Source organism: Solea senegalensis, linkage group LG15, assembly GCF_019176455.1.
Source record: "Solea senegalensis isolate Sse05_10M linkage group LG15, IFAPA_SoseM_1, whole genome shotgun sequence".
Lineage (NCBI taxonomy): Eukaryota > Metazoa > Chordata > Actinopteri > Pleuronectiformes > Soleidae > Solea > Solea senegalensis.
Genome location: NC_058035.1, coordinates 17,044,213 through 17,066,143, shown reverse-complemented (window position 1 = coordinate 17,066,143; position 21,931 = coordinate 17,044,213). Strand labels below are relative to the sequence as shown.

Genomic DNA, 21,931 nt, shown 5'->3' with positions numbered 1-21,931 from the left:
TATAAAACGTTGTTCAGGACAAAAAATGGAAACCATGTACAGGCAACTGTTCCAACTCTCTGAGACGCTGATTCGCCGGCTTCCTGCAACAGCGCGAGTGAAATTACCGTGATAACCACATGTTGGCTTTGACATGCAACTTCTTAGCTTTCAGAAACTGTCGTGTAATTGTGGTGTAAAAGTGCGTTAAATACATTTTCAGTTCAGGGCAGGTGTAAAAGAAACACTGGGTTTTAAGTTCCAGTTCTAGAATAAGAGTTTAGATTATTACAAAAAAACACTTTTCAAACCTTTCAGACATTAAGACGACCATCACACAGACCTGTTTGTCTCAGTGTCCTGAACACGTGTGGGCTCACGGTCACATGAAGGCGCTCGGCTTGTATTCTCCTCTGACTGGATCTTCCGTCCACGCTTAAAAACAAAACAAAGACACAATACTTTGTAATATTTGCTGTGTTTGTCATTGAAGATGTTATTGCACCAGCTGCTCCAAAATGTCTGTGAATCATTATCAGTTAGTGAGATTTGCCACAAAAGGGAAAAACTGACAGTTCAAATAAATATTCCCTGCTTTATGATTTGACTGAGGCTTATTCTGTATGTATACATCTTATATATCCTATATATACTAGTATACATCACTAGTATATATGGTGTGTATGCACACTATGGACATCCCCACATAATAATGATTTCAGACCAAATTGTTGTCTCTTTTCACCAAAAATCACATTTATATATTATATTTATATACATTTAAATGTAAAATATGATCACCATGGTAACCAGATTGCAGTCCGTGGTGGAATCTAACAGCACACACTCAGCGTGAACATTTCCCTGAATTAAAATCAGACTACATTCATTCATTCATTCATTCATCATTTGTTACAGCGATGACATATAACAACGATAAAGTCGTTTAACGCTTTCATCTCTACAAGCAGGAAACATTTACTTGGTGTTTCAATCTAGAGACGAGTGGAAAAGTATTATAGTCTGCCACATTAAAGACTTTCATTTACACATACTGTACATGCCTCCCTCTGAACTGTCATCACCTCCACTCCCGGTGTGTTTAAACACCACTGACTCATCTGACAGTGAGTGTTTCCTCTGTCTAGACAGGATCTGACACTAAAACACAATAATTAGCTTATTTTATGTGATGTAAAAGCATGATTTCTCAGTCATTATAAATGTTATTATAAAAGTGTAAACGTTTGCTTGGAATTCAATGATCTAGATTAAAAAAATAAAATAAAAACTGAGCTCCTTCCTGCTCAAAAGTCACAAACAACTTTAAATTGTCATTGATGTTTGTCATTGATGGCTCTGCTGAATGAAAATAAACAATGGCCTCCACTCTCTTGACTCCGCTGACAGTGGAGTTTGTGATGAGCGGGAAAGGCCAACAGCCATCAAAGGAACGCTGGGATGCTTCCCAGCTTCCCGTCTCGTTCTCTCATTTCTCCGCACACACAGAGCCGGATTTGGGGAATGTGGGAATCCGCGAGGAGCCCCCAAACTGTCATTGTGTTCGCCTCCGCCTCTCTCCCTGCTCTTTTCTCAGCGAGCCAAACGGGAGAACGCCCGCGCTATAATGCTTCCCCTACTCCATCTCAGCTAAGCTGTCATTGGCTTCACATGAGAAACAATGAAACTTCATCAGAGACCAGATTATAAAAGAAAAAAAAACAGAGGGAGGGGTGTTCAATATAAAATTGTTCTAAAGGAATTGTGCAATAAAAAAAAAAAGGCAGAGGCTTTTGTCACTTTCTCTCTGTGGCCATAATCTATAGGGAGGTGAAGGGATCTGCTGTCTTAGCCTCTGTCAGTGGTGCAGGGGAAGACCTGAGGTAGTACCAACAGGCTTTTGGCTGCCAAATCACCCTAACCCTCTTTACCACTCTTTCTTGTTCCTTCTACTGTTTTAAAAAGAGCTTAGGCCAGAGCATCTCTCCCTCCCTCTCTCTCTCTCTCTCTCTCTCTCTCTCTCTCTGGACCCAAGCTTGTTTAAATTGGCTGATAGGAGAGGATTTGGGATGGATGGAGGGGGCTTAGAGGAATGCAGAGTGGAGGAGTGGAGGTGCAGAGAGTCATCAGTGTTGCAGTCAAACAGCCATGAAAAGCCTATGAAGATGAGAAGAACAAGAATGCTTCTTCTTTTTTTTTAATCTAACGCACACAAACCCCATAGAAATACTTCAATATGTTAGTGGGAGAATGACAAGGACACACACACACTCATCCTACAATAATAGAGACATAGAGACATGGAGGGCTATATTTGTGTGTATCTATTTGTGTGTGTGTGAGATAGAGGCCGGGACTGCGTCTTTAGTCACACTGTTTCAACACATCATTCTGGCAGAACACTTCATTAAAGTATCGCAGTGAAACAGTGACTCTGTCGTGCGCCGCCAGAGACCGAACCCTGGTGAAAATGGACTTCAGTGGCGTTTTTTTTTTTCTAAACGCCGCTCCGGCTTCCGCGCTGGGAACGCTGGAAGCGTAAGAACCGGAACTGATGTGGCTTTGACATTTTAAACGACACGGGGAGCGAAAGGCTCTTACGCTGTCGCTGGGTCATTTGGCCACAGACACTCTCACACACATTCATATACAGACAATGAGGAACTGCTGTGGGAGAGGATATGAGAGACTAAAAATAAAAAGAAGTGAATCCTCTGCAGGATGATGCAGGAGGCCTTTTGAATCATCTGTTATTTGATGGTTTTTAATGAACAGAATCCAATCAAAATGTAATCTTCAAAGCATTTTTAGGAACATAACAAATGGCCAAAGTGGTGTAAAGCATTAAAAGGCATAAAATATGAGCAAAAAAGAACATCTGACAATAAAAGTAAAAAAATGATTAGTGACATATCATACAGTACTAGAAGACAAGGCATTTATGTTGCTCTGTATCAGCTGAATAAGCTTTTTTCACGTCAGATTTGAAATCACAGAGGGAGGAGAGTGACAGTAAAAACTGATATAGCAGCAACACGCTGTGTAACTCACTGTGTGGTGGAAATGTCCGGGTACAAAGGTCCCACTGCACTTTGGTTCCTCTCTGTCCGTCTGTCGCTGAGGCTGGAACCACACACATCATGTCTGCCACTGGGATCTGCTTTCACACACACACACACACACACACACACACACACACACACACACACACATACAGTAGAATTGTTTTTTAGGTCCCTGTAGAGTTGACAAGACAAAAGTTTATAACATGGCCTGAGGTGACTGTTAAGCATGCAAACCTCCATGGACGCAAAACAGTGTAAAGAACAACAGGAGCCATTCATGTCTTTCCAGCCCTGCACATGTCTTTGGGGGTAAAAGAAATGACGTTTGATGCTGAAGTCACACCTGGATGTCAGTGTTAATGGCAAAGACAAAAACCGACATGGTTAATACAGCTGTGACTGTCTCCTGCCTCAACACTCATGTGGAGGATGAAGCAGTAGACAATGAAGTTTTATCATATGGTTTATTTTCCATATTTGGTAAAGATTGAAGCTTTTATTATATTTCTTTACTTTCATAAGTCATTATTATTTATATTTTACATAATCAAGAAATGAAATGTGGGGACTTTGGGGAGAAATGTTTCATCTTTGACATTAAATGGTCCTCTGCCATTGATCAGTTGAGGCCTCGTAAATTCATTATCTTCATATGACATATGTATGTTTTTTGCTCGCAGGACACTCTTGCTCCTGGACAAACACGTTCTCCCGGAAACGCTTCTAAACTGATGCGAGAAGTCAAACACTAATGGAGGATGAGTCAACAAAGCCATCAACAGAGCTGAGCGCGAGAGGAGAAACAAATGCAGCGTTTCTTCAACACTCACCGCAGCTAACAGGCTTTTATCGCAACGCCTTAGAAGAAGGAGAGACAGAAAGGGAGAATGAGGAGGTGGAGAAGTGGATCTTCAGATGAAGCTCTTGTCTCGTTGCCCACTGAAAGGCCCCACAGTCACATCGTCCTTTGTGAGGGGGAGACGAAACGATCAGGCAAAGCAACTTGGCTGTTCCTCTTGGCAAAAACGCTTCTCAAAAGAAAAAGAGATAGAGAGGAAGAGGAAAAAGGGCCTTCCCTCGCACTTGTTCACTACTCTGCCTCTCACAAAGCCATATCTATCCAAATCAACACACTTGTCAGCCAGACAGCTACAAGCGATTTCCACTGCTGTTATAAAAGGCACGCATTTCTAAGCTGAAATGTGTGTTCCCTATTTTGTTACTGTGTGTGTGTGTTTGAACATGCAGTGGCAGAATCTCTGTTTATCTGGGCTTTACAATGGATTCCCATGAATATGAGGAGAAGAAGTACAAAGGCACATGAAGACGGCTCTGCCCAATCTGGTCCAAGCCCAAGACTGAAGCTGGGAAAAAAACATGCATCACTCAAAGAAAACAAGTGATAAATCATTCAGACAATATCAGGAGATGTGCTTCTTATAACAATGTTTCTTCTTTCAAATGCAAATGTCCACACTTTTCTCAAATAGGTTGGGAAAAGCCTCGAACCATTGTTTTAATCACTGTTGCCGATCATTTGAGAAGCACAGCTGATTGGATCTCGAAATTGAGAATGTGGAGATGATTTCTACGAGTTTGCACCTTCTTCATGTCTGAATGCTACATCTAGTAACTCGCCTACAAAGCTTCAGCCAAAGTTTCAGCGCATGACTCTCACAGACGTAGGACTGGTGTGCTAGCGCTTTCATACTGGGACGGGACATGCAGTCAATTTAATTGTCGTCGTCGAGTTACAACCGAGGCACGGATGACTACGAATGGAAACGTGTGGTTAAGAGAGCAGCTGCACAAGTCAGTGTGGTTGAATAAATATCAATATCATCATTATTTAATTAGGTGACGTGCTGATAGAAGCAAAGTCAGTTTTACATAACCGTGTAAACTAAATTATGTTTGGAAGAATGTAATGTTTGAGTTTGTGTGTCATTGTCTCTTTGAGCGGCGAGCCATCGTGATGTGTTTCAACGCTGCAGGGAACACCTGCTTTCACATCGCTGTTTAACACGTGTTTATTACAAATGTTTGGCTCACACAGGAGACACTGAGACCTGCCTCGCATGTGACTCTGACTACTCACTCACTGAGGCTGCACCGTGACAACTTGTTTTGTCGAGTGTGTGTTGAAGAATTGTGACTCCGCCGCCATAAACCAAAGTATACCTTACCTGCATGTAAAGTCCTCCATTCAGATTCAGAATGAAGTGCACTAATCCTGCAGGTGAGTAGTTGTAGAAGCTGTAATCTGAGTCTGTACTGGATAATATTAAGAGGTGCAACATGCAATAAATGGGATGGACAACATACTAAGTAGCTCAGACAGTTCAACTGTAAATTATAGCAACAGCTGTCGTGTGTAACGACCATGCCAGGGGCTATGTATGCAGGTGTGTGTGTGTGTAAAGTGAGAAGTAAACCACTCATAATTTATAACCTGGCTTTCCTGCTCTTTTAATAGGAGTGTATAACACACACACACACACAAGTTTAACCATGTGTGTCAACATCCACTATGTATGTGTGTTTCCTGGCAGCCATCAATCATAAAATGATGTGTGCACGCATGTGTGTGTGTGTGTATACACGTATTTGTTACCTTCCATTACTAGTTCCACACTTTTCTAGTTTCAAAAGTTTATGGCCAAGATTTGACTTGTGGTTAGGTTAAGGTTAAAGTTAACCCTTAGAACACAGAGCATTTTTGCTGTTTTAAAACATACAGTATATACAGAGGCTATACGAATGTGCAATTTAGAGGAAAATGTAAAAGTAAAAAATAAAAGTACTCAAAGTGTTTAAAATCAGATTGAATTTGTTAAATTTGGAAATATGTCACCGTTCAAAGTTCACTTGGCTCGTTTTTATGAACAAAAATAAAAGAAAAACGGCCTATTTTTGTGACTTCTGCACAATTATTGCTACTTTATATCACTACTAAAAATGCCAATATAAAATGAATCATAGCTTTGACTCAACGACACATTTTTAAAGCCTGAATATGTGACCTATAAACAAACACCCCAAGGACGTCCATATAAGGAGTTGTGTATTATTCCCAGAGATCCATGCCGCGTGAGCACTAAGGGTTAAGGTTAAGGTTAGGCATTAAATGGACATGGTTAAGGTTAGGGATAATGCTTTTACGTTGTTCAAATGAATCTAAGTCAGTAGAATGTCCTAAGAAGAATTTAGGTAATTTAAAGACACTGTATATAGAATTCCACAAACTTTAAAACAAAAACAATCATGAATGTAATGAATGTAATCTGGTATTTGTGCAGGTGTCGGGCCATAAAATAATCATAAATGGTGACTTGTGCTCCCAACTTTGTAAAAAAAAAATGTGAAGGATGATTTCTGTTTGAAAATAGCTGGCAACGTCAACCAAGAGATAAAACCCATAAATTCTACAAAAATTCCTACATTTCTTCCTCTCCTCTTCTTTATTCCTTTCCATTAACACTCCTCTTTCTTTTCGCCCGTCCGTCCTCGATCTTTCCCCACACTGCTGTTGTCCAAGGATAGGACACGCTGCAGGTGATGGAGGTAAATCATCGAGGACATAATTAAGAGGCTTATGAGGGGGAGTGTCGTGTTCGGCATTAGAAAATAATATTGCATGCAAACAGGCCTCACAGTTACACAAATGCTCATTTTCATTCACCGTCTAACACACAAGACACTCAGCCTCAGGGGTTTGACCTTATACAGTAGAGTTAAATAGCTCTCTTGTCTCTGTGGTTACACACACACACGCACACACACAAACACACACACACATCCAGCTCCTCTCAAATGTGTTCACCTGTTCCCCTTAAAGAGATAGTTCAGGTTTTTTGAAGTGTGGTTGTATGAGGGACAGAAGAAAGAGTTCATATATTCCCTTAATATGAGGTGTATCTCACATAATCAACATCTGCTTAAGCACATTATATCATAAGGTTATATTTTTACCACTTTATCACACCATTAGAAAACCGTTTCTGTTTTGTAAATAGCTCACTCCACGGCACCAAAGATCAAGACTAAAGCTTGCAGGGGAAAAACAGCAGATGCTGGTTTACTGCTGCCTCTTTGGTAAGTTTGTATCACGCCGGTAAAACAGAATTAAGGATTTAAAACAAGTCCAAGTCACAGCATAACACGTTTAAACGTACAGATAAAGGCAGCATTGGATTAACAACTCCCGTGTGCCAAATTTATTCAGTGCGTTTACATGCATGTTAAAAGTCCAATTTTAGTCAATCTAAGGCAATAATTTGATTTCCTTAATGTCATGTTTACACGTTAGTCTAAAATCAAGGTAGTCTTAGTCAGACTAACATACCGGGATAATGTGATTCATAGTCCGATTACTCCTGTATGTATATCTTTAGTCGGACTGGAGTCAGTCTTGGTGTTCTGCACATGCACCAAAATTTCGTCCCCAGTCTTTGAGATACAACCCCACCTACGGAGGCGGAGTCAGATGCACGTATACTCGGACTCTGCAATTTATCCAGTTGCCTGTCTTAGTCAGACTATGGCCCTAAGTTGATTAAACTGTGCATGTGAACATACTGATTGATTTCCTCTGGACTTTGGTGCAGGGAGAGAGCAGTTTACAGACTTGTCTGAAGACATATTGTTAAGATATCCTGATCTAGAGCAAATGTAGATTATATTACATGAGCTAACTTGAGCTAACTGTTACATATCTGCTCCTGGTCTCTTTCTTCCGTCTCTACACCTCGCGTCCCTCTTTCACCTTCTCTCCCCCCTTTGTCTCCCACACTTCTCCTTTGTCCCCCATTTTTCCTTTCACCCCAACCGGTCGTGACAGATGGTCACACAAGAGTCTGGTTCTGTCAGAGACTTCTTCCTGTTAAAAGGGAGGAGTTTTCTCCACTGACGCCTAGTGCTTGCTCATTGTGTGAACTGCTGTTTCTCTTCTCTCTATAATGTTGTAAAGGTTTATTCCTCACTATGTACAGAGCCTTGACATAATGTATGTCGTGATTTTGAATGGAAAGGGCTTTTAGTTAAAGGAATACTTCACCGATTTGCATTTAGCTTTGTATTACTAGAATTAGGGTAGTATTTTTTATTCTTAATTGTGCTTCTCAACCTCAGTTTCCCCTGAGTCGAGAAATATCTCCATTCTTTTTTTTGTTACGTGCCCATCAGGGACACTTGGTCCCAGCCTTGGTCCGAGGCTTGAAACTGCAACGCTAATTCCGCTATTTTTTAGACCCACTAATAGGGGGACGGGACCTCATTCCCAGAATAACAGTCACGCTTACAGGACCAAGTGTCCCTGATGGGCACGTAACAAGGGAATGAAGATATTTCTCAACTCAGGGGAAACTGAGGTTGGGAAGCACATTTTTTCAAAAATACTATTCTAGTAATACAAAGCTAAATGCAGTATTCCTTTAAGTGTCATGTCATAAGTGAGAGCAAGTGTCTGTCTCTCATGTAAGTCCATGGAAATGCCAGTGTGTGTGCTCTCTGCAAAGTCTACAATGATAATTCGATGATAGATTTTACCACATACTACATACGACAACACTTAAAAAACCCTGAACCTCTTTAAAGAATCTGTGAAGAGTTGCATGTGTGTATGTGTGTGTGTGTGTGTGTGTGTGTGTGTGTAATGAAATGAGGAACTCGGCCTGATCCCCTCTGGTATGTGCTTTCAGGAATGTTTGTCAAAGGGCACCAGCACAGCCTGAAGTAACAACAAAAAACTGGGCCTTTGCTGGTGTCCCTCCCCTCGCTGGATCCTTCAAGAACTATCACGTGCTCATACATCTTTGGGTAACATCATCGACATCGAATTTAAAAGACATTCACGATATTACAAATATAAGCAGGACTTGTGTGTGTATCTCAGATGAGATTGTGCAGGCTTTACTCTCACATTATATGATCTGCTTTAAGTCTCCTTGGTTCTATTACAGGTGGGCGAGGACTGGTGTTAGAGGGCAGTAAAAACTGTGTCGGCCTGGGTGAGTTACTGAGGTTATCAAGTATCCACCTCCCCTTTCAAGTGTGAGAAATGAGGAAAAAGAGAAATGTTTGACGTTTGGTGTGTGTTACATTGGACATTATGATTATTTTCTTACCGTTGCCTGCGATGGCCCGGGCCTCCATTTCATTAGCTTTCCTTTTGGCCACATCCGCTAGCACCACCTCGCCCTTATCACTGGCAACATAATGGAGGTCCTTTGAAGGTAATGCAAGAAAGAAAGAAACGTGAACGTTAATCTAAAATGAATCTAAGCTCCAATCACAATAGGGTTTTTTTTTCTCTCCATTTTTTTTGGAGGGGTGGGTGAAGGAAGAAACAGATGAAATAACACGGGAAAAAAACGAGTTGTCGTTTGAAGCCCAACATCTGAAAGAGCAGCAGTTGGATGAAATGCCGGTTCCTCAAAAAAACTTTGAAATCAGCCTGCTTGTAACCCCCAACCCCCTTTACACACACACACACACACACACATACACACACGTCTCTGTGGTTTTGAACTAGAGAGGATGTTATCTGTCACATTTCAAAAGTGGGAGAGAAGGCGAGGGACTGTTCACCTTTCAGAAATGCTGCTATTCTCTCTTTACACAGACACATATCCAGCCGAGCATATTACTATATCAGCCTGGGACAATATTGGAAACAGCGTGTATCCTCTCTGTTTGACTCTCATACTGCCGTACAGATGCTAAACGACGTCTGAGTGTGGCTGATTAACTGCTCATTTATAAAAGACACTGAACGGTCCCTGTTTATGATCATCTAAGCTCCAGCCAACACTGACGTTAAATGAATCCATTTAAACACCTGAAAAAGAGAAATATAATCTTATATTTAAATAGTTCTGTGTGAGACATGCACTGAATTGTCTGTGTTCAGAGCATAAGACACAAGTACTTGATGTTTGATTGTGCCATTAATGTAAAACACAAGGACACGAGGACATATAGAAGATGTTCACAGCTCAAAAAACATTTCTCTTCACTGCTGTAATTGTTAAAACTGGAGAATCTGAGGAGCAGCAATGAAGAGACTATACACAGCATCTCATGACGGTGTTTATAATTGAGAGATCCAATGTTACAAATGACATAAATGATATAAACTATAAATCATGTGTGGATGTGGAGAACTGCTGATTTTTTCCTCTACAGTAGAAAGTGAGTTTTATTCTTTTAGAAGAAAGTTTTTATGTTACATGACTTTATGTCAAAAAATAAAGTCTGTTCTCACAACATAATCTTGAATGATCTTCTGCTTAAATGATGATGTGGTATCCCCGACCACTAGTAGGGACAGACTGGGATAACAGCTGCTCCACTCTCTGTGTGACTGGAGGCTATAAAAGACAGCAATGAAAGTACAAAATACACATGGATAAATAAAAGAATGATATGTCCTAACACACTGACTAAATGATCAAACATTCAACCTCTTAACCTGACTGAATGAATCAAACCCTCATCCAGGCACCCAACGAGGGGCTACTCAGGGTCGCGGGGTTTCCTCGAGCTGAGTGCAGGGCCTCGGGGCCCATCAAAGGCTTCAGCGTGTTAAGGAAAGTCTTCCGCCTCAGCGACATCACAGGACATCAGTGCCGTAAGTCAGGGCTTGCCACGGATAACCCTCAGCTGGCTAAAGCCAGCCCCCAGCTGAGCCTGCACCCGGCCTTAATACCCCCATATTGTAACCCAGCTTTTGTACCCCCAGAGGGGAAAAAAAAAAAGAGGAGGATGCTGGTTTCCAGAAGAGGTGGGGAGCAAAGAGGGATTGAAGCAGAGAGAGAGAGAGAGGGGGAGTAAAAAAAAGAATGAGAGAGAGAGTGAGGTGCTGAAATTGGAGAGAATGAATGGGAACAGATTGGGTAATTATAGTGCAGTGGCTGCCCTCTGTGGCGAGGAGTTAGGGAGGAAATGTGAAAATGGCCGACAACAAAATGGCCTCAAAAGAAGCTAAATCGGCTCCCAAGACTGAGGCGGCTAATTCACTGTGAGCGAGGACATGGCCCCTCAATTAGATATGAGTGAGGGGCCTAATTGATAACAAACTGGGCAGCAGAAGGTTAAACAGGCGAGGAGGAGATGAGGGAGTATCGTGAAATGATAGTGAGGTGTGCGAGCGAGAGAGCGAGAGAAACGATGAGGACGACGAGAAAGAAGACGGCGAAATTCAAACTGAGAGAGAGAGAGAGAGAGCGAATATGACAGACAGAACAGAACAATATGAGCATTTGCTGCTGGGGCGCTTTATTGCAGCTTAACTCTTTGTAATACTGTAAATCTGGATGGAGAGAGAGAGAGCGAGAGAGAGAGAGAGAGAGACTAAAGGAATGAACACATGTGAAATGAGAGAGAAAGAGACAATCGCAAAGAAAAGAGAGCAAGGGAGAGAGAGACGAGTATCAGCTCAACTAAGAAGGGATAACAATAATACTGCATATAAAACCATCAGATATTACACCTCTTATTCCCCAACGCTCAAACGCGACACTAATCTTATTTATATAAGAGCTTTAGGGGTTGCAGCGCGCCAGCTAACCACACTGATAAAGAGGACCATTTTAGTGGACCAATTTTAGGGAGCAGAGCGCAGGAGGGGGAACACGGTGGACGCTATGAGACCCAATATTGACCGATATTTGGTTTGCCTCCAAATAAATGAGGGATTAGGTTAACTGGCTCATGTCTGTGTGTTGACAGTCTGTAAGTTATTGTCAAACAGGATCAATGGGAAGCATGAACCTCGACACACAGTGCAGTCCACTCTCTGTTTGCACAAAAAAATGATTAATAGGTGGGAAAGTACAAGCTCGCTGTTGTTTGTGAGAAACAGAGCACAGATACAGAACTCTGTGATATCTGACCATAAGACATTACTTTTTTTTTAATGACAAGACTGTGCCTTCTTTTTTTGATGAGGTTAAATAATAATAAGAAACAGCGATTTGTGATGGGGTTGCAGACAACTCCTTTTTTTCGTTTTTATATCTCGTCATATCTTTTCCCTGTTTTATAAGTAAAACTACAAAACTACATTCGGGAAATCGTCCTTTTATTTATTTTGGCCACCAGCCAGCGGAACCACCTTTAAAATACATAATTACTGTACATGTGCAAAACTTACAAACAAGCTCGACCAAACTCTGGATATTGTCACAGCTAACTTGTGCACATTATGTGAAAAGTGTGTGTATGTGTGTACGCATGGGACTAATGTTATTGTTGTAATAATGTCAAATCTGTGGAATATTGGGATTAGGTGGGGATAATAATGTCTGTAAGATTTAGTGAGTAGGTGTCTTTTTATTCCATTCACAATCTGTTCTGTTACTAATTTATTTTTCCTTCTACAGATGAAAAATAACAGTTTGGCTAAAACATGAAGCACCTTTTGGTTTTTACAAAGCGTATGTGTTACTAGTTTTACTGTACTGTATTACAAAATTCTAAAAAAAGTAAATTCCAATCCTGCATCACACAAGTGTTATTTTATGTCATTCCATTTTTGTTTTTATTCATCTCATCTATATTCTTATTTTGTTTTGTTGTATAGCTGTTACTTTTACGCATGTCTTATGTCTTTTCGTTTATTTTCAGTTCTTTTTGCAGATGTATTTTATTGCCTCGAGTGAACTTTTACGTCTTGTGGTTGTTTTTAAGTGCTTCACAAATAAAGTTATGTTTGACACCCACCGATATACTGCCAGATCAAACATGAGTGCAAACATGAAAATATAAATTCAGTAAAATCAACATGATCCCTGCACATCTGCTGATCTCACACACACACACCTGTTATCTGGCAGTTATCAGACAGGTGTTAAGGACTTAATACTTTAATAATGCTAATTACTCATCTGAATAACAACAATTAGCTTATTCTTAAAGATGTGTGCGATATATAGCCTCCTCCCCCTCCCCCTCCTCCTCCTCCTTCAGGGCCGCAAAGCCCTGTGTCAGATAGAGGAGGAAGATTGAACCCAGTATACGCCGCTCGCCTTAATGCTCGCATATCTAACAAGACGCGGTACGAGCTCTCAGTGGGGAACAAAAGAGCAGGCATCAGATTCAGCGATCACACAATTTGATTTAATTAACAAGCTTCATCAAGAGCCACAGAACCACGAAGAAGAAGAAGAAGAAGAAGAGAAAGAAAACGAGGAGGCAGGGGCTGAAAAAAACCTTGTCTTCAGGATTGACTTGGCTGACGAATGACCTAATTGGTTACATTATCAACTCATTATCAGAGGCTAATTAACGGAGCTACAGAAGAGCGCCAATTATGACAAATAAAATGCAACGACTCAGTAACCCCAACTACTACCAACTCTACATACCCCCCACCTCCACCAAAACACCCCCTGCCAACAAGTCCTCCTCCCCCTCAATTTAGCCCAACACTGAAGTGTTTCATTTTGACAAAAGGTTTCTTTTTTCTTTCTTTTTTTTGGTGGGGGGAGCTGAAGGGACTCTATTGTTAGGAGGGAAACAATGAGGCTGGGGGTGGGGGGCATGGTGGAGGGGGGTATATCATGCTGGGTATTTTTAGAGGAGGTGCCGGTCTGCATGTTATCTGTTTGTGTGCCTGCATTTTACCGAGTCAACGGCGCGTTATTGAGTTCTGAGGGCAAGTATTGGAAGTTCTGAAGAGTTTGGTGCGGGAGGGGGGTTGCCCTCATTAACCCCCTCCACCTCGAGTCAATCAGGCGACCAGCAGGTTAAAGCAACAACACAACCTAATTAGAGTCAGGGACAGAGCGAGGGGTGAAATGTCAACATCCTCCTTTTCTCCGCTCTTTTCTCTTTTTTCAAATGATGACTCGTTGCTCTCTTGGTCAGTGAAGTAAATAAAAGTGCTTGTCAGTGAATTAAAGTTGTTACAGATTCACAGTGATGTGTTTTTTGCAATTACCTGTTGAGGCTATTGCTAATTCTTTTAGAATTTGGGTTATTTTCTATTTTCTATTTTCTATTCAATTGGATTGATTTGTGCAAAACGCACAAGAGTTTAAATGTTGGAATTAAACTGTGGGTTTTTAGTCATCACACAGATTAGTAATTGAATGTTTTTTAACCTGTGGCGACATCAAGTTATTTCACCGTCAATAATAATTGTTTTGTTTTTTTTCTTAATACAAAAAACATGGCAGATGCCACATCACACAGGTGATTTATGAATATGTGCTGGCTGCCATGTGCAGAATTAGAGCCCCTCCACACACACACACACTGAACAAATGAAACACATGAATATGGGGAGGTTGTGTGACATCACCACGTCATACTTTACACTTCATGTCAAATGAAAGGTTTTAGTTTACTTTTAGTTTCTTGGTTAAAAAAAAAGAGCTTATATTGTAAATCATGTACTGCTGATTATTAAGCAGGGGAATGAAAATATGTATGTTACTTAATGTGTGATGTTCTGCACTTTACTATTACACAGTATAATTGTTTTGCGTGTTTGGTCTGTGATCATATTGGGTTTTCTTCACACTGTTGGTTACTGTAATAGTGTGATGGTTCCTGTAGCTGACATAAGAAGCTCTACGATACACGACAAAGCTCTAAAAGGCCCAAATAAACATCTACTACTGCAATAATTACTGTAGCTTTTCCTTTTTGTTGGACCAAACTACTTTGACTGCCTCCTCACACTTGCAGGATTCTTGTGATGAGGCTAATTCCATTTTTCAATGCAACATTTACAATTATTTGCAAATACCATTCAGGCTTTCTTTGTGTCCTCATTATTTTCTCTACGGCTGCTGCTATGACTAAATGACTTAAATAAAACTGGATTATTTCCCCTAAATTTTTTTTGCATTTGTCATATAGCATTCCAGCTACACCACTACCTCCCTCCTCCCCCCCTCCCCTCCCTCCATCCCCACCTTTCCTTTGCGCTCTTTCAAGGTCCACAGGCTCGACTCCACCTTTTCAATTTGGCTTCCCAGCAGCAGTACTTAGTGGGGAGGGAAGCAGTGCTATCAATGTGATTGAAGGACCAAGAGTGTGAATGTGTGTGTGTGTGGGGTATCCTGTATTAATGTCTACAGTGTTGGTGAAGCATGGAGTAAAAAGGGGGCCCCATGAAAAAGGAGGTCAAAGACACAGAAGAGCATTTCAGAGTGGAGTGGAAGAAAGAGCAAGTTAGACGGAGGATGAGGAGAGAGTAAAAGGAGGTGAGGCCACGGAGGTTGTGAAGTTAGGGGCCCATACTGTGATCACAACTGCCCACTGCACACACACACACAGCTTTTTTTGAAAGATACATTTTAGATCATGAAATGTATTTTGTTTTATTACATTTTAAGTAACTGTGACTTAAGGATTTGTACATTTTATGGACACCTGGGTCATTTATATACTGTCTGTTCTAGATGAAGAAAAGACACTTTTACAGTTGAAAAAGGTAATCATTGTGGCCAAAGTGATTGTAATTACATTTCTTTATTCATTTGCACTAAAATATTTGACAACTGCAACACGAAAAAGAAAAAAACCTAATATTACAACATGATGTGGGGCTCTCCATTATAGTGTTTTCTACCTCCTCTCTTCATCTGTGTTCCCTGAGTGTATTTTCATAACCATTTAGGTAAAAGTTTGACTACATTTACTTAGTGTACTTACAAAATGATTGTATGTTTGGTTCTATTCCACTCCACTTACCTGTCTGTGGTCACTGTACACCTGCTGTGAGATGTATTGCACATATGTACTGTACATTATATGATGTGTGTAATCCATTTAAAGTTTGATATTAGAAAGGTTTCAGGGTGAAAGAACCGTCTTATGTCTCTCCCTTTCTAAATCCCACTAAGTGGTTGTTTGAGTCCACAAATAAAAACTGTACTACTGTAGATTTTTTTTTTTTAAAGTACTTTTCACTCACCATGAACAAATCTCTGGCTTCCAGATCCACAGCGAGGAGGAAGGCCTTCTCAAAGCGCTGGTGTCTGCGGACAGAGAGGAGATACAGACAAATAGATCACTGGTACACATTTCTACCATTGGTCTGTACACACACACACACACAGAAACAATACACCTCTGCAAACAAAACAGTCAATAATTGAAGTGAGAGTAGTGAGACCTCTCTCTATTATCCAGAATTAAAGCTAAAAAAAAAGAGGGAGAGAGAGAGAGAGAGAGATTGAAGTCTAGATCTCCCAGTACAAAACACCTCAACTTTCCCTGTGTGGAGCCAACATGAAACAGACAAACCCAACCACGAGAGGAGAGGTGTGTGTGTGTGTGTGTGTTTGAGGTGGTGTCTGTCATTGGATGTTAATGGTGAGAAAAAGAATGCAGGTAGGTGATAAGAGAGGAAAGAAGGAGAGATGCCAAACCTGGTCCAGCTCTGCTAGAGAGGAAAAGAGAGAGAAAGGGAGAGAAAGGGAGAAAGGAAACGGGTGGTAACAGCAGGATGGAGAGCGGTAAGCAGCAGAGTGTGAGAACAACAGGGTCTATTTCAGTCAAACAGCCATTTCAAAAGGCTCTCAAGGCAGAAGGGAAAATGAAACAACAGTCTAAACAGGTGCATGTGCGACGCTTTGCCTTCTGAATGACTCAAAGCTGAATTAGCGTGTGTGATGAAATTCAAAGGCCTTTTCCCTTTTTAGAATTTCTAAAAGAGCAAATAAGAATGAAAATATCTCTACAATGGATGTCACTTTCTGAAAGACAGTATTTCATATTCTGATTTGGCTCAGTGTTCAGGTGCGGCCTTTAAATAAACACGCGTGGATGTAGCTTTACAAAATATTTTCTGTAAGATTATTTAAAAGCAACCAAATAAAGGGACTCCATATATGTTTTAAAATTCCACCAGCTGACCTCGACCTGTGACCCTCCGAGCAACTGTGCAGAGTGGGTGGTGTTACCTGAGAAGGTGGTGAAAAAAGCGGCGGGCATATGTACTGATTGGCTCCCTGTACTCCAGTATCACCGTATCAGAGAGGGGAGCAGGCGGAGAATAAAACACACCCAGAGCTGCTTCAAGTTGGGCTACAGACAGAACATAAACACACACACACGATAAATGTCATTAAAATCAAGCTCAGTGGGTATACCTAGACTGTGAACATGAGTAAATTGGTTAAAAATGTGATTTACAAATCATAAAAAGTAAGGTTTGCTAAAAAACAATCATGTATGTTACAAGTACAAGTACAATCACAAGTATGTTAATGACTGAGGGATGAATGTATGTTTTAGTGTTGCGCTGGAAATGATGCAGAAATCTGCATTGCTGCTAAAAATAAGAGACAAACTTGAGTTCCCACTAATGCCAATCAGAGCTAATAAATACCTGCATGCGTTGCAGTCATTTGTGTGAACACTGATCAAATAAATAAAAATCATTTTAACCCTGTATTACATGGAGGTTTCTATTTCAGTTTATTTGTATATTCATTTAAAAGTATATAAATCAAAGTTAGCCAGCAGGGAGCATCTTCATCTGTAGTCCTCAGACAGGCAGTGACACGCTTACAAGAAACACTCATTAAACCACATTACTATAGAAAGACAAATCAGTACAAATCAATCAATCAATCAATACAACACATCAGTGGAAAAACAAAGTCATGTCAGCAGCGTAGCTCACAATGCATTAAAGCATGAAGCTCATAAGGCTCAGGAAGGTGATCAATCTTTTAGATCTTCTAGAAACCACAGACCCACCCTCTCTCTCTGCGTTCAGCTCCAGCCTCAGCAGGTAGTTGGTGATGGAGCTCAGGCCTTGGTGGCATTCGTCTCCCATGATGCTCCAGTCCATGGACTCCAGGATGCCCAGAGCTTCTCTGACCTGTCCACAGAGCAGCCGCTGCTGCAGCAGCTCCCCAGGACCCATCTGACCTCCTGTCAGAGCTCCTGTCACAGATGTTGATGTTAATACATTTTTACTGTAAATATGAAGCAAATAAATCTCCAATGCTTACCAATGATAGGTCAAAAGTTGAATATAGTTTACTTGGCTCATAACAATAACATTTCCATTTAAATTAAGTTATTGTGTTTTTTTGTGTTCATTGCTCCACTGTCTATCTATTATGTTGTGTGTTTTTAAAAAAACAAAATTCTTCCCCCATCTTATTTCCAGGCATTAAGGTGCATTATTGGTGTGTGTGATGATGCCAAATAACCTGGAGCATTTACTGAAGCTAAGTGAGTGTCCAGTGGATCAGCCTGAACTCTGAGGCAACACTACATTTCAGGCTGACTTTGACTTGTCAATCAATTAGCCTGGAAGTCTGTTTAATCTCTGTTTTGTGTGTGTGTGTGTGTCCGTGTGTGGCACACTACTAAATAATGAAAGGGCCAGGTTTTGTAACGTTCCTGGCAGTGGAGGTGTCTCCTTGTGTGTGTGTGTGTAAAAGGGCAAAGGTGTTTGTGACTGCATAAAAGTACAAATACAGATAGTGATGGTGCTGAACACTCGGCCTGGTTTACGTTTACTTCATCATAATAGTACTGCTGAAAAGAAAACACATGGAACAGAGACGAGTGATAGAATAAACTTTGTATATCTTTGAATTTTGAGATATGGTGACATCTTATATAATAACATCTCTACACATCAGGACTAGTGGCACTGGTTAGGTGGTTAAGTGATCAATGGGCCAGGCTGCAGGTCCAGAGTAACCACAGACTCTTATTTAATTAATTGAAAGGTTACATCTGTGTGTGCTTGTGTGTGTGTGTGTGTGTGTGTGTGTGCACGCGTGCATGTACTAGCAATTAAAATGACAAGCTGGCAATTAGCAAACCCCCAAATCCCTTAAGAGTGGGCTAATGTGGCTAATGCATGAGCTGATCGTAGTGTGGCCTGTGTGTGTGTGTGAGAGAGAGTGAGAGACAGAGACGGACAGTTCACTTCTGTCTCTCGCACAGCTGTCCACACTATTTCACCAACTCCTCTCAGCATCACTGTGTCAGACACAAAACAATCACGAGCAGGACAAATCAGCATCAAACAAACAGCAGCAGAGCACAAGCACAAGAGTTCATTTTAAAATAAGTCATTGAAAATACATAAAAGTGACATAATAATATCACTTTTCCAGTCAAATGACTCTGCAAAAGACGCATGCTCTGATCAGAAGTCACGTAAACATGACACCTAGGTGAAGGCGCTCGTGTCATCTTCCACTACTTGATTTTGTTTTGTTTGCTTAAGTCGTCTGCACCGTTTCTTGGGTGACATCATAACACACAGAGGTCAGGGAGCATCTGAAATTGTTCAGTTTGAGAGAGAAAATGAGGTGTATGAAAGGTATATGAGGTATAAAAGTGTGTGCACCACGGTACTTTCTTCTGTTGTGTGATGCATTTCTGCTCCACAGTCTTGAATCACCACTTCTCCACTCGTAATCAGAAACGAGTCACTCACATGTTGGTCTAAAAGAGGTATAATATAATATACTGAGTTACTTTAAACTATAAAGTACCTGACATTAGTATTTCTCTAGATTTCCACCTCAACCAAAAATGAGTCTCATTCTTGTCTGTGCAGCACATGGACTGATTTGCCCCTCCACAGCCTGTACCAGTGCAGGTCCAGCCGCGGCCAATGTGTGCCCAGATGAGATAACTCTGCAGGCGGGGAGGGGTGTGGGTGTGGGTGTGGGGAGCGATGAAAAAAAAAAAGAGAACTTGGCGCTTGACCAAACCTTTCTTCCTTGCTGCTTCCTGACTCACTCCTTTTGTCGTGTACTGTAGGCCTTATGAAACAAGTCAATACAGAGAACGAAGCGCAGGCAAACAAATAAGTGTGTGCATGCGTGCACGCGCATGTGTGTGTGTGTGTGTGTGTGTGTGTGTGTGCGTGTGTGTGTGTGTGTGTGTGTGTATAGCACAGAAATAGGAGGGGGGGAGAGAATTATCATGGAGAAAAGACGTGCAGTGACTTTCTTCATCAAAACCTTGGCAGACGATCAGAGAGGAGGAAGCTATTGTTGGAAAACAACCCATCCTCCTTTATCTGTGCACACACACACACACACACACTAAGTTGAATGCCTCCCTCCACCCCCTCACTCCTGTTTCCAAACTTCAGCAGAGACCTGCGTGCCACTGTCACATCTTCTTTCCAAAGTCACTGTGTATGTGCGTGTTTGTGTGCCGGAGAAGTGCGCGTGAACATTTTTGATTGGCAAACTTTATCTGGAGGCCCCCGAGGGACTGCGCAGCCACTGTAAACGATTTATCGGAAAAATGCATCCCACAATGCACCTGGGGGCTCGCGCCCTAGGGCAATTATTGAATGACCTCTGAGAGCATGACTCCTGCCAACCTCCCAGCCCGTCGACAAATTAACTTCCCTCAGTGGAGAGGTATGAGGACGACCTGCTCAGCAGCCGAGTTCAGATACAGTCAGTACGTTTCAGTACGTGCACGGCGATGTCGCTCAATAACATTGTTTAACGGAGACACTGTCCTCGTCCCGGTGTACAAGCACTAGGGATTTATTGAATGAAGCATGTCCTAATAAAGCAGAACTTTGCAAGTCTGGTTGCTTTTTCTCTACAGAGCTCCCCCCACAGTTTCAGAGTACATATTTTTACGACCAAAAATTATTATTGTAAGTCGCTTTGGATAAAAGCGTCCGCTAAATGACATGTAATGTAATGACACCACTGTAAACATCCATCCATGCATTGTCTACCTTTTTATCCTCACCCTCTCATGACCCATGTGCATTTGTATTTAACAGAGTCGGTGAACACAAGCCGTGGAGCCACGTCCATGCCTGATGTTAACTCTTACGGTCAGATGGTCATTTTGCCTAGATGGCTTCCTCTGGCAACAGTTTTCTCTGTTTCTTATTCACTTCTTTTCTCGTGAGGCCTTCTGATTCTGAGGACTCCTAGCTGGCAGCCCTGATGTTGCAAGGCTGGTTTTCCACCAACAGACGGTAGGGGAAGTGGAGCCAGCCCCCCCATCTCCCCGCAACAAGCCATCTAACCATCACAATGAGTCCAAAACTGTTTTACGCTATTGTTGTCGTCTTCTATTATTTCCAGATCAAAGTCAAGGGTATGAACTGTGGAGCATGCTCAGAGCACCTAGACCAGTTTGGCTTCAGTTGAACGTATACACGTGATAGTAATTCTCCTCCCAATCTTATTATTTGGTACCGTTTCAATGGGAGAAACATGTTTACATGTAGTTTAAAAGACTTCTGGTTGGATTCACATATTTTACTTTTTTCCTAATCTGATGTAAAAGTATACTGAGTGTCAGATCAAAAACAGAAAAAGGGACTGAAGGGAGGAGAGCACCTTCATTCTGGGGAAGATGGTGTGCATCATTGTGTACAATGTAAAGCCTGGATGCATCTTCACACAATCACGCAACAACTGATTTCAACTGCTTATCATTTGACCCCAGCTGCTAAAAATCATCGGAGGATTCTTCGCTTTTTTGTTGCTTCAAACAAATTAGAAGTTTAAAACAGCGATATGTCGGTAACACCGTGGGATTTCAGACTTTTAAAACAGTTTAATAAAGACTGAGCCACACTGGATGCATGTGTAGCTCATCTTCCTTACAAAATGTCTTGCTTTTATTTATAGGTTCACAGATTAGAGAAGCCATGCTGCCAGAATGAGATGCAAGTTTGACTCTCACCTATTTCCTTTGCACGTCGCGTGTGGCTTACAGCAAAATAGAAATGATCTTTAACCACAGTTTCAATGTCTCTATCACATGTGACGGAAACATAACATTCTCTGTACCAATTTCAGAGTAAAAAGCACTGTTTCTGGTACCTGAATCACAATTAACTTAAGTGGCCAAGTATGTGAAACGAGGACAACAAAACTGAACAAATAACAAGGCTTACAGTA

General features: G+C 41.3%; 1 protein-coding gene across 1 annotated transcript in view; it reads right to left on the bottom strand.

The window, feature by feature from the left end:
* Positions 1-21,931, bottom strand: part of LOC122781922 (WD repeat containing planar cell polarity effector) — a 74,861-nt gene that overhangs the window by 3,324 nt on the left and 49,606 nt on the right. Inside the window, exons 13-18 of the mRNA XM_044046031.1 lie at positions 17,766-17,954; positions 16,964-17,087; positions 15,973-16,036; positions 9,170-9,269; positions 3,031-3,136; positions 323-414 (exon numbers count right to left, since the gene is read on the bottom strand). Of these exons, the coding sequence (XP_043901966.1) occupies positions 323-414; positions 3,031-3,136; positions 9,170-9,269; positions 15,973-16,036; positions 16,964-17,087; positions 17,766-17,954 (675 nt within the window). The remainder of the gene's footprint in view (positions 1-322; positions 415-3,030; positions 3,137-9,169; positions 9,270-15,972; positions 16,037-16,963; positions 17,088-17,765; positions 17,955-21,931) is intronic.